This window comes from Sabethes cyaneus, chromosome 3, assembly GCF_943734655.1.
Source record: "Sabethes cyaneus chromosome 3, idSabCyanKW18_F2, whole genome shotgun sequence".
Taxonomy (NCBI): domain Eukaryota; kingdom Metazoa; phylum Arthropoda; class Insecta; order Diptera; family Culicidae; genus Sabethes; species Sabethes cyaneus.
The window spans coordinates 80881265-80906154 of record NC_071355.1 but is presented as its reverse complement, the minus strand read 5'-3'; the positions used below and the strand labels follow the sequence as shown (position 1 = coordinate 80906154).

General features: G+C 40.2%; 1 protein-coding gene across 1 annotated transcript in view; it reads left to right on the top strand.

Annotated features, from left to right (window-relative positions):
- Positions 1–24392: 24392 nt before the first annotated feature.
- The window catches only part of LOC128739779 (putative epidermal cell surface receptor), a 68865-nt gene continuing 68367 nt past the window's right edge, over positions 24393–24890 (top strand). The window contains exon 1 of the mRNA XM_053835281.1: positions 24393–24489. Within this exon, the coding sequence (XP_053691256.1) occupies positions 24393–24489 (97 nt within the window). The remainder of the gene's footprint in view (positions 24490–24890) is intronic.

The following is a 24890-nucleotide window of genomic DNA, read 5'->3' as shown; positions in this document are numbered from 1 at the left end:
TCATGCTGTACATTGCCATTTCCGAGAAGAGCATTTATAAGCCCTGGTACCAGCCTTCTGGTTTACCTAACGGATGGCAACTAAAATTTTGGAATATTTTCACGGCCCCTTTACTGAACAACAAATGAGCTCAGAGATAAATATGAGTATGTATGTGTAAACTCTCTCTCCTCCTTTTGTCAATATGTTTTGTTTTGTTTATGCTTACCCAGTTTTGCTTAAAATGGCGTCGAAACAAGAAGCATGTCGAGAGCGCGTTGTACACTTCTACAAACTGCCACAAACATCTCGGCAAAAAGTATACGGTACAACATTTAAAAAGCGAAGATGTTGCGGCTTCGACTGTATACCATGTTCTAAGATCCCCGACAACTAATCGCAAGCAAGGTAGTGAAAGACCAGCCAAAATTATGGACGCAGAAGGACATCGTTCTCTTTCTCGTTTCTTCAACCTCCATCTACCTCCTTTGACACTATCGGAGAATGATGCATCGCTTGCTCTCTCTGCAGAAAAATTCTTCTAAAGGGCCAGGACCTGACAGACTGCCTCCGATGTTCGTCAAACACTGCGCGACAACTCTCGCTCTCCCAATTTCAATTATCTTCAACCGGTCCATTAGCAGCCAGAGCTATCCAACAGCATAGAAGCTGGCATCTATTACTCCTATACATAAAAGTGGACATCCCAAGTAGCACACTTTAGGTCCATTTAGTTGAAGCAACCGGATTACGACTGAAATTAGTCATAATTCGGTTACTACAACTAATTTGCAACAACCGTGCTTGTAGGGATCGGCACAATGTAGAAAACTACAGAGGTATTTCAGTTTTGAGCTGCTTGTCAAATGTGTTCGAAAAAATAATGCATCACTCGCTTAGTACCGCTACACGAAATATCATCAACGAGTGCCAACATGGTTTTATAAAAAATCGTTCCGCCACCTCGAATCTAATGTCTTTTTCAACTAAAGTACTCAAGAGTAGCGAAGAACGTCAACAGGTAGATGCAATTTATTTCGATTTCTCAAAGGCTTTTGACAAGGTGCCTCATAAACTAGCAATGGAAAAAATGAAACGCATGGGTTTACCGGATTGGATTGCCAATTGGATATCGTCATACTTGACCGATCGTAGTGCATTCGTTAAATTACATGGAACCAAATCGCGCTGTTTCGATATCCCTAGTGGAGTGCCTCAAGGCAGTATATTGGGACCATTAATTTTTGTACTGTTCGTAAATGACATTTGTGATTGCTTGGAATCGGAAAAGTTACTGTTCGCAGATGATCTCAAAATATTTCGAACAGTCAAATCGTCGCATGATTTCAATGCTTTGCAGCGGGACGTGACAGCTATTCAAAACTGATGTAATATTAACGGTATGGTGGTGAATACATCGAAATACAGGGTCATCTCGTTCTGTCGCTCACGAAATCCGCAGCACTTTACTTACCGACTTGGCGAGGATGAGTTGCAACGCACTGACTGTGTTAAAGATCTAGGGGTGACCGTTGACAGCAAAATGAGATTCGAAAAACACATAAGTACAACCATCTCTAAAGCCTATGCCATTTTAGGTTTAATTAGAAGGAATGCGTCCGATTTTAAAGACATATATGCCTTGAAAACACTGTACTGCTCCTTGGTTCGAAGTGTTCTAGAGTACGCAGTTCAAGTCTGGGCACCATACGCCACTGAGCATTGTCGTCGGATTGAGAGTGTTCAACGTTCTTTCATAAGGTTCGCACTTCGACATCTTCCATGGCTGGATTCAGTACACCTACCTGAATACAAAAATCGATGTCAGTTGATGAATCTAAGCACTTTAGCTGCACGACTGTTGCAAAGGCTATTTATTCGCGATCTTCTGATGGGAACAATTGCCAGTAGTTCATTACTGGAGCAAGTCAACTTTCACGCACCTCAACGTCGACTACGAAATCCCTCACTGCTATGGACACCCACGCATCGTACTACATACGGCCAAAATAATCCGCTAAACTTTTGTTGCAGGCTTTTTAATGAAGTGTGTCATCTATTTGACTTTAATTTAAGTAGAATTAATTTTAAAAATAATATTATATACATGAACTGAATCTAGTCTGAACAGCATTAAGCTGAAGACAGTACGCAAATAAAGTCTGGTTTTGGCTATGAATGGATGTGCACCAGATGAATGTTTGAAGAAAATTTTGATCCCGTTTCTACGAAAACATTATGCAGATGGAAAATACGTGTTTTTGCCGGACAGAGCATCATCGCATAACGCCATAAAAACACAATCGTTCCTGGATACCCATTCGATCCCATTTGTACCCAAAAACTACGACCAGACAAATCTGTCTCAGTGCGCCTAATCGAAGATTTCTTCAGGATATTGAGTTCCTTGGTGTACAAAATTAACTGGAGAGCCACGAATTGCAGACAGTTGATTGGTCGAATCAAGAGATGTACTCGAAAAGTTGACATGACGGTCGTACAACGCTCCTGTTCGGACATCTAACGGAAGCTTCGCCGAATAGCCGATTACGGACCGTTATCAAATGTACACTAATTTTTTTTTAACAATGGATAATGTATCTTTTATTTCGCTAAATCCGATATTCTTCATGTATCTTTGTCTCAAGCTGTCAATTGAGAAAAAAAATCCAAAATTTTAGTTGCTACCCGTTATCGATCAAGATGTGTACCAGAACGAATGTTTGAAGAAAATTTTGCTCCCATTGCTATAAAAATATCATGCAGATGGACAATACGTGTTTTGGCCGAATAAAGCATCATCGAATTTCACCAAAAACACAATCGTTCCTGAATACCCATTCAATCCCATTTGTACCCGAAAAGTACAACTCGACAAATCTACCTCAACGTCCCCCAATCGAAATTTTCTTCGGGATTTTGAACTCCATGGTGTACAAAAATAACTGGAGAGCTACCAATTGCCATCAGTTGATTGGTAGAATCAAGGGATGCATTCGCAAAATTGACATGACGGCCGTACAGCGCTCCGGTTCCGACATCAAACGGAAGCTTCGCCTAACAGCCGATTACGGACAGTTTTCAAATGTATACTATTTTTTTAACAATGGACAATGTATCTTTAATTTTCTTCTTCAAAAGGCTTGTCTTTTTTTAACAACTTGAGCAATAAATTCTAAAATTTTAGTTACCACCCGTTATTCCCTTTTGTTCGCCGAAGAACGCCAGTTTGCCTCACGCTGCTTCTCGCTTATAAGAGGTTTAAGGGTATTCTTCAGACTCTGCTCTACGGTGCTCTAATATTTCTTGATTGAATGGAGTTCTAGCTGTCATTGGGGTTCGTCACCGTGAGATTCTATCCCAAGCAACAATGTGAGTGTTATAGTACTCCTATTGTGGTCTTCAAAACCAATATTGGTCTTAAATGCCATCATAAGAGTGTAATAAAACTCAAATTGTTACCTGGGATATGTTATTCTTCTTGGCTTTTTCGGTAAGAATCCAGCTGGTTGAGAGTTATTATTCATGGGAACCATGCATAGCAAGGCAGTTGGAAGGGGTCGTTCCAAGGCAATCTCCGAAGTGCGAAATGAATAAATATGCGCTGCAAAAACTCAATTCGGTTGACTTTATTTTGGTATTAAGGACTCCATATTGGAGCGCAGTACTCAAGATTGGACCGGACTAGTTCACAGTACAGAGCTTTAAGACAATAGTGCGATGCTGCATGATAAATTCCTGGTTCTTGCAGGCCTTGTCGACAATAAATGCGAAGTGCTGTTTGAAATCGAGCTAAGAGTCAAATAGTGTTCCTAAATCCTCTACACAGTTTTTGCGACGTAAAAAAACGTCTGATAGCGTGTAGTCGAAAACGAGAGGATTTTATTTCCTGGACATTGTACACGGAAAGAAATCTGATTCCGATACCATGAATAAAAGTATGAAATCATGAAGTTTGAATTGCTGTCAAATCATGACTGAACTACGGTATGAGGCAGCTCAAAATCATGAATAATAGTTCATTCCTGGTGTATTTTCATAAAACATGAGCTAGAAACCTGAAATCATGAGTCATTTCGCTCATTTTGGCGATTAGATTTCTACTTAGCTACCCTCTTAGTGGGGGGAGGGGTCTCTAACCATCACTAAAACCTTTGCTGGCCCCAAAAACCTCTACATGCAAATTTTCACGCCGGTTGGTTCAGTAGTTTTTGATTCTATAAGGAACGTCCCGACAGACAGACAGACAGACTGACAAACAGAAATCCATTTTTATTTATAAGATGTAGAAGGATTAATAAACGTATTATTTTAGGATTTTGTTCCAAAATCCAAGATAGAATATTTTAAGTCCTTCGTTAAATTCGTTGTTTTGATCAATACTAACCTCCTGTGACGGAAAATCTGAGGTACAGGAAAGTTTAATACTGAGTACCTTCGGACATAACGTATACCAGTCTGTTCCAGAAAAAGAACGGATACAGGAAAAGAACCAATACAAGCTATGAATACCATTCAATTATTGAAGTTCCGCTTCCACGTGCTGAGGAAGAGAATTTAGGCAATGCAGGTAGTCAACTAAGCCCAACACCATCAAACCTTCAGTTTTGTTGAGTTTCTGCATTCAAATTTACTTTCCCAACGCATCAACATATTAAAAATAACAATGCAATAATTGTGTGCAACCATCCGCTAAGTGGCATTTATTATGTTTGTTCTATTTACAATGGAAAACTTGATGTAGGTTGGTGATTTGAATGACAGCTGCTGTGTGATCCCACGCTTAACCATAGTGATGAACGATATTTTGCGAAAATCCAAAATGCACTGAACAATTAGCGTGAAATATAATTTTGTGGAAATTATCCGAGCAAGTAATTGTGTGCCAAGAGTGTGCGATAATTAATTTTAGCCGGAAGCTCGTCAAACGACACTTTCCCGCTCATACTGGTAAATACTCATCGTTTTTGACCATAAAATTCTGCTTTATTAAACGCATTTAAATCAATTCGCTGGAAGTAGCGAGGTTGGTATTTTAACTGCAGTTACAGCATGATTTGACAGTATTGATATTCGATATTATATAAGTTTATTGTTATGCTTCACTAATTAATTTACGAATTTTTTTTTTGGGAAGCAACGAAATTAAAAGCATTTTATTTCTGGCTGAAGTAGTTGTATGTAGCTTTTGTGCGAATTTAGTAGGATTTAGTGATCTTAAAATAAAATACATGTCAACCGCAGTGTGGGAAATTACATAATTTTTGTGTCAAAAATGGATATCGATTTTTCAGGGTGTAAATAATTTCGTAACTGAGATGGTCAGTCTTCAGAGATTGGCGTTTATTAGCTATAGATGGAACTAATGCCGAAAGGTGAAAATATAAAATATAAAAAGCTTTATTGTTTAATAATCTAGGTCGATCACGATGACGATCGGTGTGGACTTCGGTTATGCACAAATCGGTTTTCTGAGCCAGCACGGGATACTATTGGCTATCCAGCATAGCCGATCCAGCTAAGCCTCTCCAAGGTTATTTCACTCTCGTAGCATCGCTGCTTTGACATTTACTTACTAATGATGAAGCTCCATAGTCGGCTGCAATGCGGTGAGCGGTGAGAAGACACTAATAATGATGATGATGACGAAGCGTTAAAATTATTTGAATGCATCACGGAACAGAAAAAGAAACAGAAGTTTAACTTATTTTCCGAATTTTTTTCTTTTCCTGTTTCTGTGTAGTATCAAAATAAAATTGCAAAATTGCTTGAATTAAGGGATTGTATAAATATTAATTCAAAAGAGGAAAACTTGAAACTTCGGTCACTAAAACGAACGATTTTTTCCAATTTGGTTGAGAGAAAACTTAATTGATATATCATACTCGCAAATCAGAATATTCTGCACAAGCATAAAGCATTATCTAAATATCAGAAAATTTTCTGTTGCGAAAAGGCATTGAGAATTTTTGAATTTTGACACTCGTGGAAAATAAAAAACTAGCTAACTAGCCGCTCCCCTGGCCACAACGATCCCATGTTTGGGGCCACCATCGGCACAAATTGAATATCACTGGTTTTCTTTTCCACCTCAATCCATTCGCAAATCGTTGAAACTGGCTACAAAACGATCCACTTTCTATCTGGTACCAAAACAACATTCACTCACAAGCGAACAGATACGCGCCGTTGTTGCTGCGCGCAGCAAAAACAAGCCAGCAAAATCCAAATCAAACACGTTATGAAAGTGATCTCTTACTTTGCGCAAAATGGACAAACAGTGTCCCGACTGGATTCCATTACAACACGCCCCAGCAGGTTGAACCGTCTGGGTGTCGGCCGATTTTGCTTGGTGTCAACCCACACCTTGTGCGATCCTGTACAGGTTTGACCCGTGGGGAAGGGAACGACCGCAAACTATACCAATTTTCGGTATCGTATAGGTCATGAAATTCATTCTAGACAGTCGATACATTTTATTCACTTTGTTTATTGATCGATTAAAAGTTTTGCAAATAGACATGCCTTAAGCTAACACAGTTCACGTAATTGCCAAATAATAAACAGTAGATAAGATTGATGTTTCAGCATAGCAATAGTGTATCCATGCCTTAAGATATTGCTAGTTTTGCTGTATGAACTCATCAACGCCACATAACGTTTTTGGTTTTTGATATTTTTTCACTGAATTTGAAAACTTTCAAGAAATATTTTTCAAATTTAGTAATTTCTACAGATCGCGGCTGTAGATCTCCTGATCTCGGAGTTATTCGGGCGTTCCTTGGAGGCCGCAAGATGGCTTTTTGGGATAACCTTGTCACATTTTTGAAATTTGTTTGACACTTGTTGATAGTTTCAATCAAATCAGCCACTAAGGTCATACCTCAAGCGAGAGAGGAAATGATTCTGCTCGCTGAATCGTAGTCATATGATATTTAAGTCTGCAGTGGTCAGTCAGTGATCTGACAAAACCACTGTAATTCAACTTAGAGTTTTACAAAAAAAATTGCCTCCGTGTCACAAGTTTTAGCCACAAAAAGTGCTTTTATAGCGGCTTGAGTATCAGAACAGAAGTAGATAATCTGACCTATCAGTTCTTTCTGAAGTGCAAACTGAGCTACGCAAATAAGGCCATTGCAAATCATTTTAAAAGTTTTTGTCACCTCCCCTTGAAAATTGGCTTGAAAAATCGGGGGACAAAATAATAATTTGTAGGATATGAGTTAAATTTTTTTTATAATATCAATTGCCTGTGCCTGTCAAACTCGAAAAATGAGTGTACGAGTTGAGTTCACGCTTCTAGCACGAAATAGAAATGGAAGTTCAAACAGTCGAATTTCCGAAACTAGGCCAAAAAACTTTTCTTTCGTTTTTGTCTTTTTGTTCGTAGATTTTTGCATGAAAAATAACAACGTATTTATTAAAAGCAAGAATAGATTTGGTTACACTTTATGTAAAAATGCCTAAAATCCATATTGTTTGTGCTCGATTAAAAAATTCTCTTTGTTTTTTTTTCGCCCCCTCCCCTTTAGTGGCCCAACACCGGAGGGACAAAAACTTTTTTAAATATTTGTAATGGCCTAATTGCAAAGACTTCAACTTGAAAAACGGTGCAGTAACTACCCAACAAATAAGATTTCTCTAATTTCAACTCACGGCAGTAAACACCAGCACCCGCGCAACCATTTTACAAGGAACCATCGGTATAATAGACCACATACTCGGAATTTTTCCTTTCCATGGCTATAATCAAACAAACACTCCTCTCTAGGAGGAAAGTTACTTGAGAGAATCCTATACGAAAAAGTACGCATGAGCGTTACATCACTAGGAGCAAGAGCAAACTTCTCCTCAGCAACAATTTGCGACCACAATCAAGTATGACCAGTGGAATCGTTTACAGATTGTCAAAAACCAATCGACTATAGTCGATACGCACATATAAGTGCCTCTTGCTTCAGGTGGAAGTGTAGAGGTTTAATATTGAAAAGAGCTTCTAGAATGGCAGTAGGAGTTGTAGTAAATGCACCAGACATTGCCATTAAACATATCCTTTGAAGATGGTTTAGCTTTGTTTAAACAGTCACAACTTCCCCTCGTTGCCACCATATAAGACAACCATACGCTACTGTGTTACCTGACTCATAATGAACCCCTATTTACGAAATTCTAAAATCTCTCATGCTTTTGTTTTTGGACTAAACATGTAATTTCTAATGTTATATAGTTGATATTTGTATGCTCTATTCGAATTTATGGTCAATTAAACGAAAAACCACAAAGTTTGTGAGTTACGAGACCCTCCCCCGTATATAACGTATATTCGTTATGAGTCAGGTAACACAGTAGTATTGGTCTGACAACGACCATGTACAACTAGTGTATGTATTTGGTTTTAACACCACAAGAGTTGCCAATTGCTCATCTACATAGCCCGAAGGCTTCGGAGATCAACCAGTCAAGCTTGGAGTTGAGAATCAACCCCACCTACTTCACTTCGTCCACAATATCAACATCCGGATCATAAAAGCACAGAGCGCGAGTTCCATTGATGTTTCTACGTCTTGAAAATAAGACGAGAGATGTTTTGCTCGCATTTACCGAAAGTCCAGATTCTCGATACCACGTTTCTACAACGCATGTGGCCTGCTTTATTAAGTCAAATAAAGTGCTTATTTACTTTTCAACTAATAGGATTAGAGAGTCATCCGCAAAACCATATGACGGATAGCACAGAACAGAAGTGGAAGTCCGAACGATTCAGCGATCAAAACTGGTAACAGGGTCTTTTTTGTTTTCATTTTTCTTTGGGAAGGTTTTCGCACAGAAGCGAATGACATCAATAGAAGCAGAACGCTCGCTTCCAATCGCATAGCAGCTTTCACATGCTTTCGTGTGCATTCGTATGCGTTCGTGTGTTTTCGTGGAAAAAAGTGACTCGCTACCGCCAGGTTCGCTAGTATCTGTAGAAAGTAGCATGTACGTGTTTGGATTTCTACTTCCACTTCTGTTCTGTGCGGATAGCCTAGACCATTGAGTTTCCTCAATAGGCCATCCACCACAAAGTTCCATAAAATAGGCAAGAGAACGCCACCCTGTGGACATCCACAAACGCTGCTTCCAAATGCCTGCTTGCCATAACGACGAAAAAAGCAATCGGTTACTAATCATATGGTCTATCCATTTTATTATTATATTGAAGGCGCATTATGATGACGAGCAGCCTACAAAATAGTAGCGAAAGATTTGTAGCGTTATCAAATGCGCCTTCAATATCCAAAAAAGATCCTAAGCAAGGTTCGAGTTCCTCCTCAAAGAGTTCTCAGTCGGAAAATCTCGGATTGCGACATGTTGTAGCGTTCAAGGAGACAGCCAAATGATAATAATATATAAAGCAATGGTATCTCGTTTGAAATATGCCATATTGCCAACTCATGACTGATCCTGGACAAGTGCCAATGTTGAGTATACCAAGGTAGGTACTACTCAAATACACTCAAGTACTTTTTTTACACGGTTTGGTTTTTAGAATATTAAGAACGGGGTAACTTAGGGACCATTAATTTATTTCTCAATACATTTAGGAGCGGCTGGACATTCCTCACGTAGATTGCAAATAGTTCCTCAGTGGCACCGTTCTTGAGTAATCTAAAAAAACAAACCGTGTAAAAAAAGACTTAAGTGTATTCCATCAAATCAGAGCTTCTCAGATTGATATCCGAGCTGATGTGATGGGCATTGGCATCACTGCTAACAATGAGCGGAAGCCCATTAGATTTTCAGTATCTCACCACATTTCTTTGTCATACCAGTTTTGCTGAAAACAGGAAAGTTCCGGTTTCCAATATCCGTCGAATGAAAATACCCGTCGCGAAAAAAGAGTTCCTGTACCAATTGTGCAACTGCAGAATGTAAACAGACCGAATGAGGGTTTCTTTGTTTACGCAAATCTAGCAAAAGATAACTCTCAATCGGTCCGTTCACATCGCGCAGCCATAGCACTAATACCTCCACCCCCACCCCCGCTATAACTCCAAAATCAAGGCGTTTTTTTTCACCAAACTTAGCACAAATGTTCCTTGACATAAGGTGAACATAAGGGACATAAGGGGGGGGGGGGGTTGACAAAAGAGCCTAACAAGCCCCCGTTTCTCTTGACGATTGCAGTTGTGTAAGTTGCTGAGAGACAATAAGGGGAGAGGGGTTATGCAATGAAAAAATGAAAAAAAGTCTTGGTTCTCTCCGGTATAGGGATTTTCATGTAGCAATCAGATGCATAATTGGCTACTTGACAGAAGGGAGAGCTGACTAGGAGGGAGTGAGGAACGTGAGTATTAATGTATGTTCCGCCATAACTCTGGAACACCTGGACGGTTCTTCGTCAAACTTTGGCTCAAATCTGACGTGATTTTTGAATAGGTCATAACTGCAAATGAGAGATCCTCTTCGCGCCTCCTCTCTTACGTCTATTACGACACTGTAGATACACTTGATAGCATTTTTTTCGTGCGATACGACTGTAGGCGTCATATACTAGCAAATCGTGGAAAAAATTGCGTTCTTTCATGCAGCCATAATAAACGTAAGAGAGTAGACATAAAGAGAATCTCTCATTTGCAGTTAGGACCTGTTCAAAAATCAAGCGAGAAAAGTTTTATGCAGGGCTGTCATTCACGCACACTCTGTGCCCTATGTGCCGATTTTATCCCTTGTCACCAGGCTTAATTTTCGGGTTTTTGCTCAGTAGATGCTCAATTGACCTTAGCGCCTTTACGAAACAGAATTCGAAAAAGTAGTGTAAGGGGAAATTGTAGAGTTAATTATTATCTAAAATATTGTTGAAGAAAGTATAGTGTTATCTTTTGTATTTACGGCGATATGGGACTGCTACTCCGTTGGTAGCCAAATGAGCGCTCCAACCATAATACAAAAGTTAAAACTGTACTTTATTCAACATTATTGTAGAAAATAATAAACTCTACAATTGCCCCTTACATTACTTTTTCAAATTCTGTTTCATTAAACCGTTGTAGTCAAATGAGCATGTACTGAGCAAAAAACCGAAAATGAAGCCTGCTTGTCACTGAGAGCGATTCGGCAATACACTTCACCGGCTATATACCCACAGCGTAACAGCGAAAACAAAATGCGAGCGAACGACAGCGCTTAGTGAAAATCGCACAGAGAGTGATCATGTAAATAACACCTAGCTCTGCAGTTTGCGATCATTTAAACAACACCTAGCTCTGCAGTTTACGTTTACGTTTTTTTTTCTGATGTTTAAAAGAGGAATTTCGCAGCGACCGAAAACCTCTTTCATTAATGCCGCTAAGATATTGCAAAACTATTAGCTTAGATGTTTCAATAACTGTAAAATACACGCTATTCTGCATAATTTAAATTGTCTGTATTAAGTCAGGCTGGATCAGGTGACGCAGCATTTAATCGAATCCATAGGAGTGGTTTTTCTAAACGCAACGTTTCAGCTGACCCAGCGCACAGTGTATAATAAATTGGCGCAGAGAGTGCCTCTTCATGTGGCAAAGCCCGCAACAAGTTTATCACAGTGCATTTGCGGCAGCCTTATCCCTTTGCGCGTGAAACGCGTAAGAGCGTGTTTAGCAAAAGAGACGCAGGCGGGAATGTTGGGAGAACACATAACACATGACAAGTTTTGTGTTGTGTGCGAATTAGTGTCTCTCGGTCTACGCTGCGGTATATGCCACTACCGGTTCTATGACATAAAAGAATCAGTGCAAGGGGATTGACAAAAGGTGGATGGCAGTCTTTTACAAGGGGGGGGGAGTTCCTGCATTTGGACCGATAGTAGTTGTACAAGTGACTGAATGACAAGAGTGGAAATGAGGCGATAGGGTTGCTATTGACAAGGGGAAGGTTCGAAAACTAAAAAACAGGCTTTGTATTGCTTTATACGGATTACCGAAAAGAAAACGGATTTACTATTGGCTGGTGGATAACAGGAGGAGCTGACAAAGGGAGTAGTAAACATACTCAAATAAAGAAAAAGGGTTTTGTTTCTCGCATTCTGAGAATTTTCGTTACAATAACAGATGTACAAGTCGTTGAGCGACAAAGGAGCCCCGAGTAAGATCGGGCAATCGAATGTTTTAGTTTGCATCGCTGATATATCCCCTAAAATATCAAAGTTAATTATTGAGTTTCCGAAGTCTGATCAAGGTGGAGATATTCACTCCAGTGAATTCATTTGTCGTGAAATAGCATATCCATAAAATTGTGAAAATTTTATATGCCGCATGACTAGTATGTTGCATAGATATAATCGATTGTATTTTATCTTCCAACTGTCGTTCTTACAATTCTAAATTCTGACCAAAAGATATAATTTTGTACATATTTGATTAAAATATCGAAAGAAATTCTGATTAGAATGTGTTTAATCAAATTTCGTAATCAAAAATCGTATCGATAAACTGGCATGTCTTACTCGTAACAGGTTAAAGGAAGGTTCAGTTCAGAGACAGTACATTTAATCCAAAATGTTGTTTCTCTGCTCGCCATCGGAATAATTGCCACTATTAGACCATTGAGGTATGAGATTAGCTCCTGTTGATCTTTAAAATTGAGCATGAAACTTCAAATATAGATTTGAGCGAATAACTAAAAAAGATTATAATTATTTCCTAGTAAAGCGTATTCAAAAAACCTTTACTTGATCATGTGATTTTTTGCAAATTAAAGGTAATGCTAAATCTTTCCATGTTCATACAAATTATTCATTAAGACATCATTTTCAGATGGAATTTCTGTTAAATAAAAAAATAAACAAATGCATTTTCCGGATAATAAATTTTCTTGGCAGTTATTGTGAACAAACAATTTTCATTTTATTATTGCATTGGGTATGCAAATCAATTAGCTATCAACTCATTGGCTTAAGGTAAGCACTAAAAGCTTGGTCGTAAATTTTATGACTCACTTACCGGTCACATAAAACATCGGCCACTATGTACGTGCAAATCAAACTTAAAACCTCCAGCTTAGTATGTATTGATTTTGCACGCATGGTCACCGTGTAAGTGCTGATTTCCGTAGTGCCAATGATGTTAGTCAAAAAGCTCCTTTTTCGCAAGGCGCTTCAAAATCACAGATCTAATTATGGGTCTTGTGTATCAAAATGCATTATCTAACACCTCTCGACATTGCGATGCGCTTGAATCGTTTACCAACTCTCGCTCTTCACTCTTGGCTTGGCAGTAGGTACGTACAATGCAATGCAATGCAATGGCACTATGCAGCGTACGTCTGTCCGTCCGTCTGTCTGTCGTTCGTTCATCTATCTGTTCATCCATGGCTCGGCAGCGTGGAAATGCAATGAAATTTGCGGCGGGAAAATGGTCTGGTTATGTCAGTTTCCATGCCGGATTTAATTTTCTCCCATTGAAGTCTGCGTGGGTTGCGGTTGCTCGGTCTGCCGGTTAGTCGATGCTTCGTCGGTATGGAAATGATGACGATGGCGTGACCAACGGGAAATTTTCGGCCGAAGCAACACACTATTTTGCATGAAATATTTAGCCCAACGTTACGTGAACAAACGAAAGAGAAATAAATGCATTCAGTGGATGGGTGGTCGGAGCCCAAAAAAATTAGGTAATGAGCCTCAATGCACCTTTCCTCTGTTTATGTTATATTTATTTTATATTTTGTTAGTAAATAGAACAATAAACTCTCTTTGGACAGAGAAAAAACTTACAACAGTTTTAAACAGTTGTTTTCTCGGTATTACAGTTAAAAGATAAAACTTTTATTACTCACCATAGCATTTTTATAGTCGTGCCATTTTAATTTTAGATCATTTCAAGTTTATTGGGGCACGTGCATTGAATTTCAATTAATTATTTTATTTAATCGATCCGGTAGCACGGCTGTACGGCGCCGGCCGTAAGCAATAGTTCGTCAATCTTACTCACCGTAATTCCATTCCATTCAGTCGTCATACGCGAAATAATTGCAAGGCAAACGACTCCGTTATGCAACCGCTCAGTTCCTGCGAGCGATGCGTTGACACCGCGAACAAACGATTACTTTGCTCAAATTGAATCAACCGCATTGGGTGTTCCTTCTTCGGAGCGTAACACCGGCAACGTCCGCACGCTGCTGCTGCCGGCACTCGACGCCACCATCATCGTCGGGGTGGATTTTCCCAAGGTAGAGGACGGTTGCGCGATTCAGTTTGGGTGGCTCAGGGTAATTCCGCGCGAGCGAGTAAATCAACAGCTCTGTGCACTAGATCGTTATCCTAGTGCATAAATAACCCACCTCAGCACTGATTTGCGGTTCAAGACTAGACCCGATAAACAGCCTGATTTTGTCGAGCTTGCTGTGTCCGAAGAACTTTAACCCAATTAAAGCGGCTCAAATGACGTCATGACTAAGCACCGAAAACCACGTGCATTGTTAAGTGATTCATTCATTAAAAATGGGCATGCACAAATCGTTAGTACGTACAACTCAGTGTGCCAGACAAATGACTTGCCCCGCGAAATCAAAAGCATGAACGATGAGACCTTCATTAAGCGCGTGAGTGTTCGCGGCCGGCCGAGTGCGAAGATTTTCAGCCCCATGAAGACTCGCTCGCGTAAAACTTAAGAGCAGGCGAGTTGTTTTAGTAGCATTTATGCGTTCGAACCGACCGAATCGCTCGGCTAAATCACGTGCGCCTTCAGCTAGTTCGACGGGTGATTTTGTTGATTTAGGTTCAGCTGGCTCATGGTGTTAGATGTTGTGGAAGAATTGTGAGGTCGGTTTTCCACGGCAGTAAAAAAAAGGTGCGTTTCAGTTAGATTTTGTGTGTTTTCTCTACGAACCGGTTTGTTCCACTCTGGGGAGTATCTCAGTGCGTACTTCTGAAGAATGTGAAGTGTCGATCGCAGTGGTTATTTGTTCTTGCAACGACTCTACGGAGTGATTCACACCAAGGTAGATCTGTGCACCGTGTGTATAAAATCATTTTATTACACAAAAATAGTATCAAAGGACAAACAACAACGATTTTGTTTATTACCAACATTAATTAACAAGTTGATGAAAATATCTACATCAAGATGTAAACCCTCTAAACTTTTAGAGGCTTGTTAATTCAACAGTAGCCATCGTCACAGATCTTTCAATTATTGTGCGGAACGCGATAATTAACTAGTTGAAAATTAACTAGTCGTGCATTTTTATGACAAACAGCAGTACTTCAAAACTTTGAATTAAAAAAGAAAACTGTGTGAATATTTAGTGCCTACGTGAGTGACATTTTCTCCTAAATCTGCTACAAAAAATCACGAAGGTCTGTGCCTAGGGGCACGAACGCGGGGTTGATGTAGAATGTGAACACAATTTCGATAATGCTTGACATTTTTCAAATGTTCAACATTTTTGCATGTGATGCTCGAAAACTATTCGTTGACCGTGAAACCAAAATCCCGACTTCATGGTCTACATTTTGTACACAGAATGGCGACTGTTGCAACACTTTCTAAATCCCGACAAATTACCGAGAATTTCGAGTAGCCTCTTTCATTCATATTTTCTCCTTCTTTCAAACTGAGTGATACGATATTTTCTGTGTTGGGATTATAGTGATGGTGGATAATATATGCCAATTTTTCGAAAAAAACAAACAAACAAGGAAGGCATTAGAGTATTCAAGGTAGAAATACAGGTTTTTCTAAATTTGGTGCAACAAAAATCTTTTTCTACTTAGGTACTATTCAGAAATGTAGACCCTATAAGCAACATTTCTTCGCGAGTAGTGATGAACCTCAGCCCGACCAAAGTAATAGTTTTTCATTTTGCTGCTATAAAAAAGTCAAAAGACGTTAATTTCGCTATTGACGGTACTTTTTGTGACAAATATTACACTACGCTAGCCACAGATAACCTGTCAAATGAGATAGTTCGTGGCGAATATCGACATTGTCTTTTTTTGAACCTCCCAGTTGGCTTCGAGGTATGACGCTGGTCTAGTAAGCCAGTCGTCGTATATTCGAATCTCCACTGGGAGAGGCCGTTAGAGTCAACAGGATCGTAGCAACAGGGCCTGTAATTGTCCTGCACTCTAACAGCTGGCTGCGAAGTCTGTCGTGTAAAAACAGGTTAAGTTTTGATAACGGAATGTAGCACCTAGGCTTTGCTTTGCTTTTTTGAAACGATCATTTACTTTAAATGAATTTTTCCCATGTAAAACTCTTATCCTGGTGTTTGATCAAAGTCATCAAAGCTGAAGCTAGTAGTCGTATGTTTCGTTATTCATCACAAATCAGCTGTATATCCTGGTCTCTGACTCTGTCAATTGGGCTTTATTTACATATACAATAATAATATTAACAGACACAATTTCCCTGATGATATAAGAGACGTCTTAATATTAGAATAATTTTTGAATGTTGTACATTACGGGACAGATGATAGTCGAAAGCGTATCAGAGTATCATACGTTCGATTTGGTTCGTCGGAGGGGTAGACGTAGTTTTGGAACCATCCTTTCTGGAGGGGGCGTTTAAGTTGATCAACTGGAGGATGTTTGGACAGTCAATACGGGCAGTTAAAACATTTGCGACAGTCATTACACGGGAGGTATCGCGGCGAAGCTGTAGTGTGTCGAGTCGAAGAAATTGACAACGTTCCTCATAAGGAGTGAACTGCATAGGTTATCTCCAAGATAGAAGGCGTAAAGAATAGCGAACAAACAGTATAATCAATATATATAGAATGCCAGTGTCGCTGCAGTGCGCGTGGTAAACATCACACATGTTCAGATAATGTATTTACATTATATATGCAAATGTGTGTGTGCCTGAGATTCATCAAAAGGGGAATCTCATTGTCAAACTTTCACAACCAGTTTAAAATTTCAATTATGGCTGCCAAGTAATGTGATCGGAAACTTCGCTTGCTTCAAATTTCTGAAAAAATCGGTGCAAAAGGGCGCAGTTGTGGGATTCTATTCATCCGGACGAAAAGAAAAAGAACGTTTAAAACCATTTCACTGGCATAAAAACACTGCGGAGAACGCTCTGATGACAGCACCAACCAGCGCACAGATTAAGAACAGATAAATAACAATGAGCAACTTTGACAACGAAGTTCCCGATTCACAGACTTGATACAGATTATTAGCATCATTTTACCACAATGAGTCCTATAGAAAAACAGCGACACTGGCATTCTATATATATTGATTCTACTGAACAAACTTACGTTGGATATTTTCGATGCGGTTTACAGCGTTGCGGTCGCGATCCAATGTCAACTTTTTTGTAAGGTGAAGGAGCGTTTGATGAGAAGAATGATAAACTGGATGATAAACTGGAAATTTCGATATGAGGCCAAAAATATATTGGGTCATTTAATGGCAGGTGGGATTCCAACCCACACTGTCTGGGTTGGTACCCGAATGTTTTATGTAGTTAAACTACAGCCGCATCAGTGCGTGTATGGAATGGTTAGACTGGAGGGACAAAATTAGATAGAAGACTATCTAATAGAAGGGTGCTCTGCACAGCAGAGGCAGGCAATAAACACGCCACAGACCGGCCAATGTGTCCGGTCTTTAAGGAGGCGCGTGAGGTAGAGCTTAGAGCGGCTAGGTTGGCGCTCAACAAAGCGGTTAGGCGTAGCAAAAAATTCTGTTTCCTGGAGCTATGCCGCGATTCTGATTAAAACCCCTGGGGCAGTACCAACCAGGTTGTGATGAAAAAGAAAAAGACTCCGCAGCAAACCTGTCCACAGAAGCTAAAAGTCATCGTGGAAGGGTTATTCCTGCAGTACAATTCAATGACGTGACCTCCGATCCATTATGGTCAAACTAATAACAGTCTCACATTTTGCATTTTCATTTTAGTAGCTGAGAACCGGGGTGCCTCTTGCCGTATCGATAATTCCTCTCCATTGTACTCGGTCCTGGGCTACTAATCGCCAATTCGCTGCGCGTCTCGACACACGCAAATCGGCTTACAATTGATCGAGCCATCTATCACGTTGGGCCCCTCTATTCCTGGTGCCGATGGGGTTCTTGAAGAGAACGGATTTCGCTGCACAGTCGTCCAGCATCCTTGCGACGTGGCCGGCCCACCGTAGTCTTTTAACTTTCGCCAGGTGTACGATGGGAATCTCTCCAACCAGTACCTATAGCTCGTGATTTATATGCCTTTGCCATTCTCCGTTTTTCGTTTGTACTCCGCTAAAAATAGTTCGTTCCTTTCGTTCAAATACGGCTAGTGCACGTATGTCTTCCGTAAGCAAAGTTACTGTTTCAAGTCTGTAGAGGACTACCCATCTGATTAGCTTTTTATACATCGTCAGCTTTGTGCGGCGGAGTAGGCTCGATTTACAGCTTGAATGCGTCGTTGGATCTCTTTACTCGTATTATTGTCGGCGGTGACCAGAGATCCCAAATATACGAGCTCATCAACCATTTCCAGTTCATCGCCGTCAATGGTCACTGTCCGTGGAAGGCACACGTTGCTTTCTCTAGAGCCTGCTCCTATCATACATTTAGTTTTCGACGCGTTGATTCGTAACTCAATATTCCTAGTCTCCGTTTTTAGTCTAGCGTAGATTTGCTCCGCCGTCCCAAGGTTTCTAGTAATGATGTCAAGGTTATTTGCGAAGGCTAAGAGTTGTCTACTCTTGCTGAAGATCTTTCCTCTCGTTTCGATGCCCGCTCGCCGGATCACACCTTCAATAGCGATATTGAACAACATGAAGGACAGTCCCTTCCCTTGCCGCACCCCTCTGCGCGACTCCAAAGGACTCGAGAGTGTCCCCGAAACGCGCACGTAGCACGTGACTCGCGCCGGAGTAGCTTTGATCAGTTTGTCCGGAAAACCAATCTCGTGCATTATATGCCACATCTGTTCTCGTTCAACTGTATCGTATGCTGGTCTGAAATCTACGAAAATACGATGCGTGGTCACGTTGTACTCTCGATATTTCCGGAGGATTTGTGGTGTAGTAAAAATTTGATTCGTAGTAGCACGGGCCCCGATAAAGCCTACCTGATGCTACCCAATAATAACAGCCTCACGCCTGTCACGAATGATGAGCTCATTGCTGTCGCGGAGAAGGCACCCGATCTTGATGGGATACCAAACGAGGAACTGAAGGCGGTGATTCAAGCATATGCTGATATTTTGTTTAGAGAGTCGCTTCAGAACTTCCTAGAAGTATGTGAATTTTCAGACAAACGAAAAATACAAAGATTGATACTGTTACCAAAACTGGGGTAACCACTAAGAGATCTTTCATCGTGCAGGTCTATTTGCCTATTTGACACTTTAGAGAAGTTATTAGAGTGAGTATATAGGCTACCGCCTGTTATGAAAAACCTGGCTAACAAAGACGCAATATCGATTCCGCAAAGGAAATCCGCCGTCGATGCCATCAAATCAGTCATAGAGAGGGTCGAGATACCAATGACTCACGGTTGATGTGAAAAACATCTTTAACAGCGCAGATTGGGGAGCGATCGCACTAGCACTGCACAAGATGATGGTACCAGACCATCTAACCAGATGTTGTGGAAGCTTCTTTGAGAACCGGACGCAAGTGATACGATACGGCTGACGGTGCAAAGAAGTACAAAGTGGCCGCAGGTGTTCCACAGGGCATGATTATCGCGTTTACCCTCCGGAACGCCGTATATGATGAGGTGCTGAGGCTCAAGCAACCCATTAGGATCGAGATCATCGCCGACGATATCGTCCTAACAGTGGTAAGCGACCCAGCAAACACCAACTCGTATATCAATTTACGAAAATTATCGTTATTGACTTTTAATAAATTCAGGATCGTAAATATAGCCTAATGAAATGCACACAAATTCATATTCTGTCGTATTTGACGATAACAAGTGATTCCCAAGTAACATTTTTGTTGTATAATAGCCTATTAAACTATTGTACAGCTAATTCCCGTAGAACAACTGCTTGATAAGCTGTTATACAACAAAAATGTTACTTGGGTTGACCCACGACTTCCAATACAAAATTGTATAGCATTATAAAACTAATCGCTTTGAGTCGTATCTTATCGCATACAAAGACTTATAAAGTTGAATTGTTAATATATATTTTGTAGTACGTATATGGCCTCCAAATTAGTATGCATATGCTAGTTTTGTGCATCGGATACGATTTTTCAGGGTATATATAAGTACATATAACTCATTTGTTACTCTGATATGCATATGAAAATGTTTACTGGGGAGTTTCTCGAGGGAGTCCAAATGCTGGCATCAGACGCCATAAGCATAATAGAGGAATGGATGGCTGGTGTCAATCTATGAGCGGCACAAGGGGCTAAAATTAAGGTAAGGGACAAGTGATTGTCTCTAAACGCAATGTGCGATATCTGGCAATCATTGCAGACAATCGACTGTATTTCTCCAGTCACGTTGATTAAGCTTGTGGTAAGGCGTCAACAGCGGTTACTGCGCTATCCAAAATTATGCCAAATGGCTATGGACCTGGCAGCAGTAAGAGACGTCTGATGGCCAGCATAGCCATGTTGGTGCTGAGACATGATAATAATAGCCGACTGCAAAGTCTGTCGATAAAGAAGGGTAATATCTAAAGACGGTTATATCCAAGACTTGCAAAGGAGCATGCCGAGTGCCATAGACAGAGAAATGTCAGAGGCATTCGGGATATAGTTAGACCGGACTCTACAAGTAGATGGCAAAGAAAGGGACAATGCCGAGCACGGCAGATGAACCCATCGGCTGATTAAAAATATCTTGTATTGGATCGGTAGAAAGCATACGGAGGTAAATTTTTACCTGTCACAGTTTTTATCAGGCCATGAGAGTTTTAAGAAGTACTTACATAGCTGTGGGCGAGTAGGTCACCCTTCTTCCCTCCCGTTTATACTATAGCCGAGGAGACTACGGATCATGTGATGTTTCACTGTCCGGGCCTTGAAGCCACTCGGTGCGAGATGACGGATTATATTCATACTCCTTGTTTTAACGCCCAGCGATCTCCGCTAGATTTTCTCACTCTCCGGCTGGCGCCAAGAAGGCATAGGGATAAGAGGTTTGTAACCTCTTCCTATTAATTTGATTTTTGACGCAATTCCACTAGCTTTCATATTAAAAGTCTGTCGTATATTGTGTCCGCCGTCTCAAAGTTTCCAGTATTGAAATCAAAGAGGTCTGCGAAGGCTAGAAGTTGGCTATTTTGCTGAAGGCCGTTCCTTAAGTTTCAGTGCCCGCTATCCGCTATTATATATTCAGTAGCGATGTTGAATTACATACAGGACATTTCATTCTCTTGCCACAACCCACAGCGCGATTCAAAAGGACTCGAGAATACCTCAGAAATACACAGATAGCACATCATTCGCTCCAGGGTAGCATTAATCAGCCGCGTCAGTTCGTCCAGCATTCTCGTGCGTTATCTGCCATAGCTCTTCGCACTCAACTGGATCGTATGTTGCCTTGAAATCCATGAAAATATGATGCGTGGGCCCGTTGCACTCACGATATTTCTGGAATGCGTCGGAGTGCGAAAATTCAGTCCGTAATAGTACGGCCCACCTGATGTTGACTGGTAAGAAATCTTGCCGTAACATTTGCTCTTAGGGATAGAAGACGTAACAAGATATGGTAGAGCACCTTGTTGGCGGGTTTGATCAGCAAAATGCAGCGGTAATTAAAATAATCCAACCAATCGCCCTTTTTGTAGACGGTACAAACTCCACCTAACATCCATCCATTCTTTCGGTGATTTCTCCTGAAGTCTGTAAATTATCCAATGAAGTACCATTGCAAGTGGTTCCTTACCATTCTTGCAGAGTTCTGCCAGGAGTCGGTCCTTTCCAATGGCTCTATTTACCTTCTGACACTGTTATCCGTTGTAGGCATTCCTAGGGCAACCTCCTTCTGTTATATTACCATTTAGATGCTCATCGAAGAACTGCTTGGGTAGAAACTATAAGAAATTTATCATGTATGACTTTTCCTTTCAATTGTACTACGGACTACGTTTTTTTCCTGGTGCGTTAACCCACGTTTACTCGCGCTGTTGTATTTTGCGCAACGCATGTGGAACACTAATCTCATCTCGATATGTCTCAGAATCTGGCAGTAAAGAAAGTTATTCAAGAAGCTGATCAGTAGACGAAAATCATTCGATCGGGGTACAAAGTTGCATAAATTTGTTACCAGGTGGCGTTAGCAAACGAATGGATTCTGTTCTGTTTGAACTTCCCTGTTAGTAGAAGCTTCTCTTCGTGGTTCTTTTCGTCACAGAATTGTATAGCATTATGGAACTAATCATGTTGAGTCGGCTTTCATCGTATACAAATACTTATACTTACGTGAATTGTTTTCATATAATTTGCAGTACGTATATCGCCTCCAAAACAGTGCACATATGCTGGTTTCGTGCATCGAATGCGATTTTTCTAGATATATATATCTGTACATATATCATATTTGTTACTTTGACATACGTACGAAAATGTTTGCTGGGGAGTTAGCCAACGTTTCAAGATGCCTTGTCCTGAATACTTTTATATATAAAGTATAAGAAATTTCGCAAAAAACATAAGATTGTAGGGTATGTTGCTGCTTCGTCGGCAATTGCCTATTCCCGTCCTACCCAGCACAAATTATTATAAATATCAGCATTTTTGTGACACACAATGCAAAGCTAGTTATTCCCTAATATTTTAGTTTGTTGTCTATCATACGCGATCAGTCAAAGTGAGCTGAGATCTATTTAAATGCTTTTTATCATCAAAGAAGTCCTACCAGCCAAATTTCCTACGTTTTTTCGTGCGACGAAAAAGAAAATGTCGACTAATCGTTTTAATTTCCGTCATTCATAAATGAATATAACTCACGCAAGGCATTGTCGTTATTCTACAGCCAGGAAAACTTGCCTGACCTGCAGAAATTTTGCAGAATAACATTTGTCATGCCGTCCTACACAAATACATGCGCGTTAGCTTCGTAAACATTGTTGTGATTTTTAGTTCGGACGATGAAAAATTTTGATGGACGGATTTTAAAACGGTACGACGAATTTAAGAAATAAAGTCAGCTGCGTAATTTCAACAATATACTTTAATAATCGCTTTTCAGTGATTTCAAAGTTCACGGATCGGAAGGTAGGTGTGTTTTAGTCACATCAGCACAAGAACTTTGGAGTATTCATTAAATCCATCCAACAAATGATGAAAATTAGAATGGCTTTACTTACTACGATGGGAATTAGAAATAAACCCTAAGCAGTTTATATTGTTGTCTCAAACAACTTCTATGACATGGCGCACATCTCCATTGATAGAGGTTAAGCAAAACAGAACTGGTTTAAGGTATGGATTGAGTCATCTTAGCGAAGAGTATGAGTATTCTGAAAAATAAAATTAAATGCTAGGAAGCAGGAAACAACTGAAGGTCGAAATGATTCACACAAGAATAATGCATGGAATCATTAATAAACATTTCGTCTAATCAATAGCGATGTTTTAAAATAGCGGATGCGATACAGAAAACACACTAGGATCAAATTGCTGTAGATCTGTCTAATATGTGTAATCGTCTCATATTGTATATTTAAAATTTATCAACTTGTTAAGTAATAATAACTTGTTAAACCTCTTAGAAAAATGTTAGAGATATATATAAGCGCTTTCTGACCAAGTCACATTTTTTCTATCATTCCAGCGTTCTTCGAGCGTAATCAACGAAGAAATTTGAGTCACGTTAACTGTGGGAGTCGATCGAGAAATTTGAAGTGAAGGTGAAATTACGACAGCTGATCACAGCCGTGCAACATAATCAGCTCCGGATGATAGCAACGCCGTCGATCGTTGTCGAGTAAAAAAAAGTATCCGAAATCGAAGCATAATACCAGTAAGGTCATAAAAATCAAGTGTAAACAAAAGGAAGATAAAAAAGTGAGCAACAGTGATGAAAAGCGAGCAGCCAAAAGTTAGCCAAACAAGTCAACTATCAGCGTAAGAAAATGTTTTATGAGTTGCGACTGGTGTTGCGTAACCGTCCATTCCATCAACATCAACAACAGCGACATCGAAATCGGCAGCAACAGCCGCGAGTGATACAACAAGTGCTTTCACTGCTGCAACCGGTGCTGTGCATCTGATACCGGTGGAAGTCGGAATTGAAATCGTGAAACCGTCTTGTAATTAGTGCGATCTCGGAAGGAATCTTGCTTCGCTTTTGGCCTTTCGGGTAGCCGCCAACCGACGATAGTGATCGCGTTACGGAAGAAACAAATAGCGCCCACATTTCGGTGCGGTCATTTGGCTTCGGGTGGCTTGGGTGTGCGCCCGGGGTAACTGAGCACTGTGATTGGTTAGCGATTGTTGGGAAATAAGATAGTTGAAGAAAAAAAAAGTGTGACAGAAAAAAAATGGGAAAGTCTAACCACCGATTGTTACGGCTGATTCGGTTGATAGGATTACAGTGCATCGTGGTTTCAGTTTGCGCCGCGCAGGGCAGTAGTGAAGGTAAGATGATTTTTTTACTAAAAAGTAACTGAAGGCTATTATTAGTTGAGTAATGCTTCTTGTTTCAGTCAAATGCTTCACTGATTCGATGAATCAAACTGGGGGTACTGTTTTTTTTATCAAAATAATAATTATTACCTCTCCTACTAAACGCTTCACGCATGTATTGATAAATTACCTCAAAGTTCGAAGGTGATCTATGCAACACACAACACTCAGACAAAACTTCTACTGACAAGCTCAAGTACAGGCTGCCTAAGAGCGAATGACTTAAACTCGTCTCGAAGACAGGAACCCGTTTTGTGATTCCGCGATGTGGCGAGATGAAAATACTTCTGGTCAAACGTTCATGATATCAAACATCAGCGTTTATTTTCTCTTCCCATTGAGTCATTTATTTT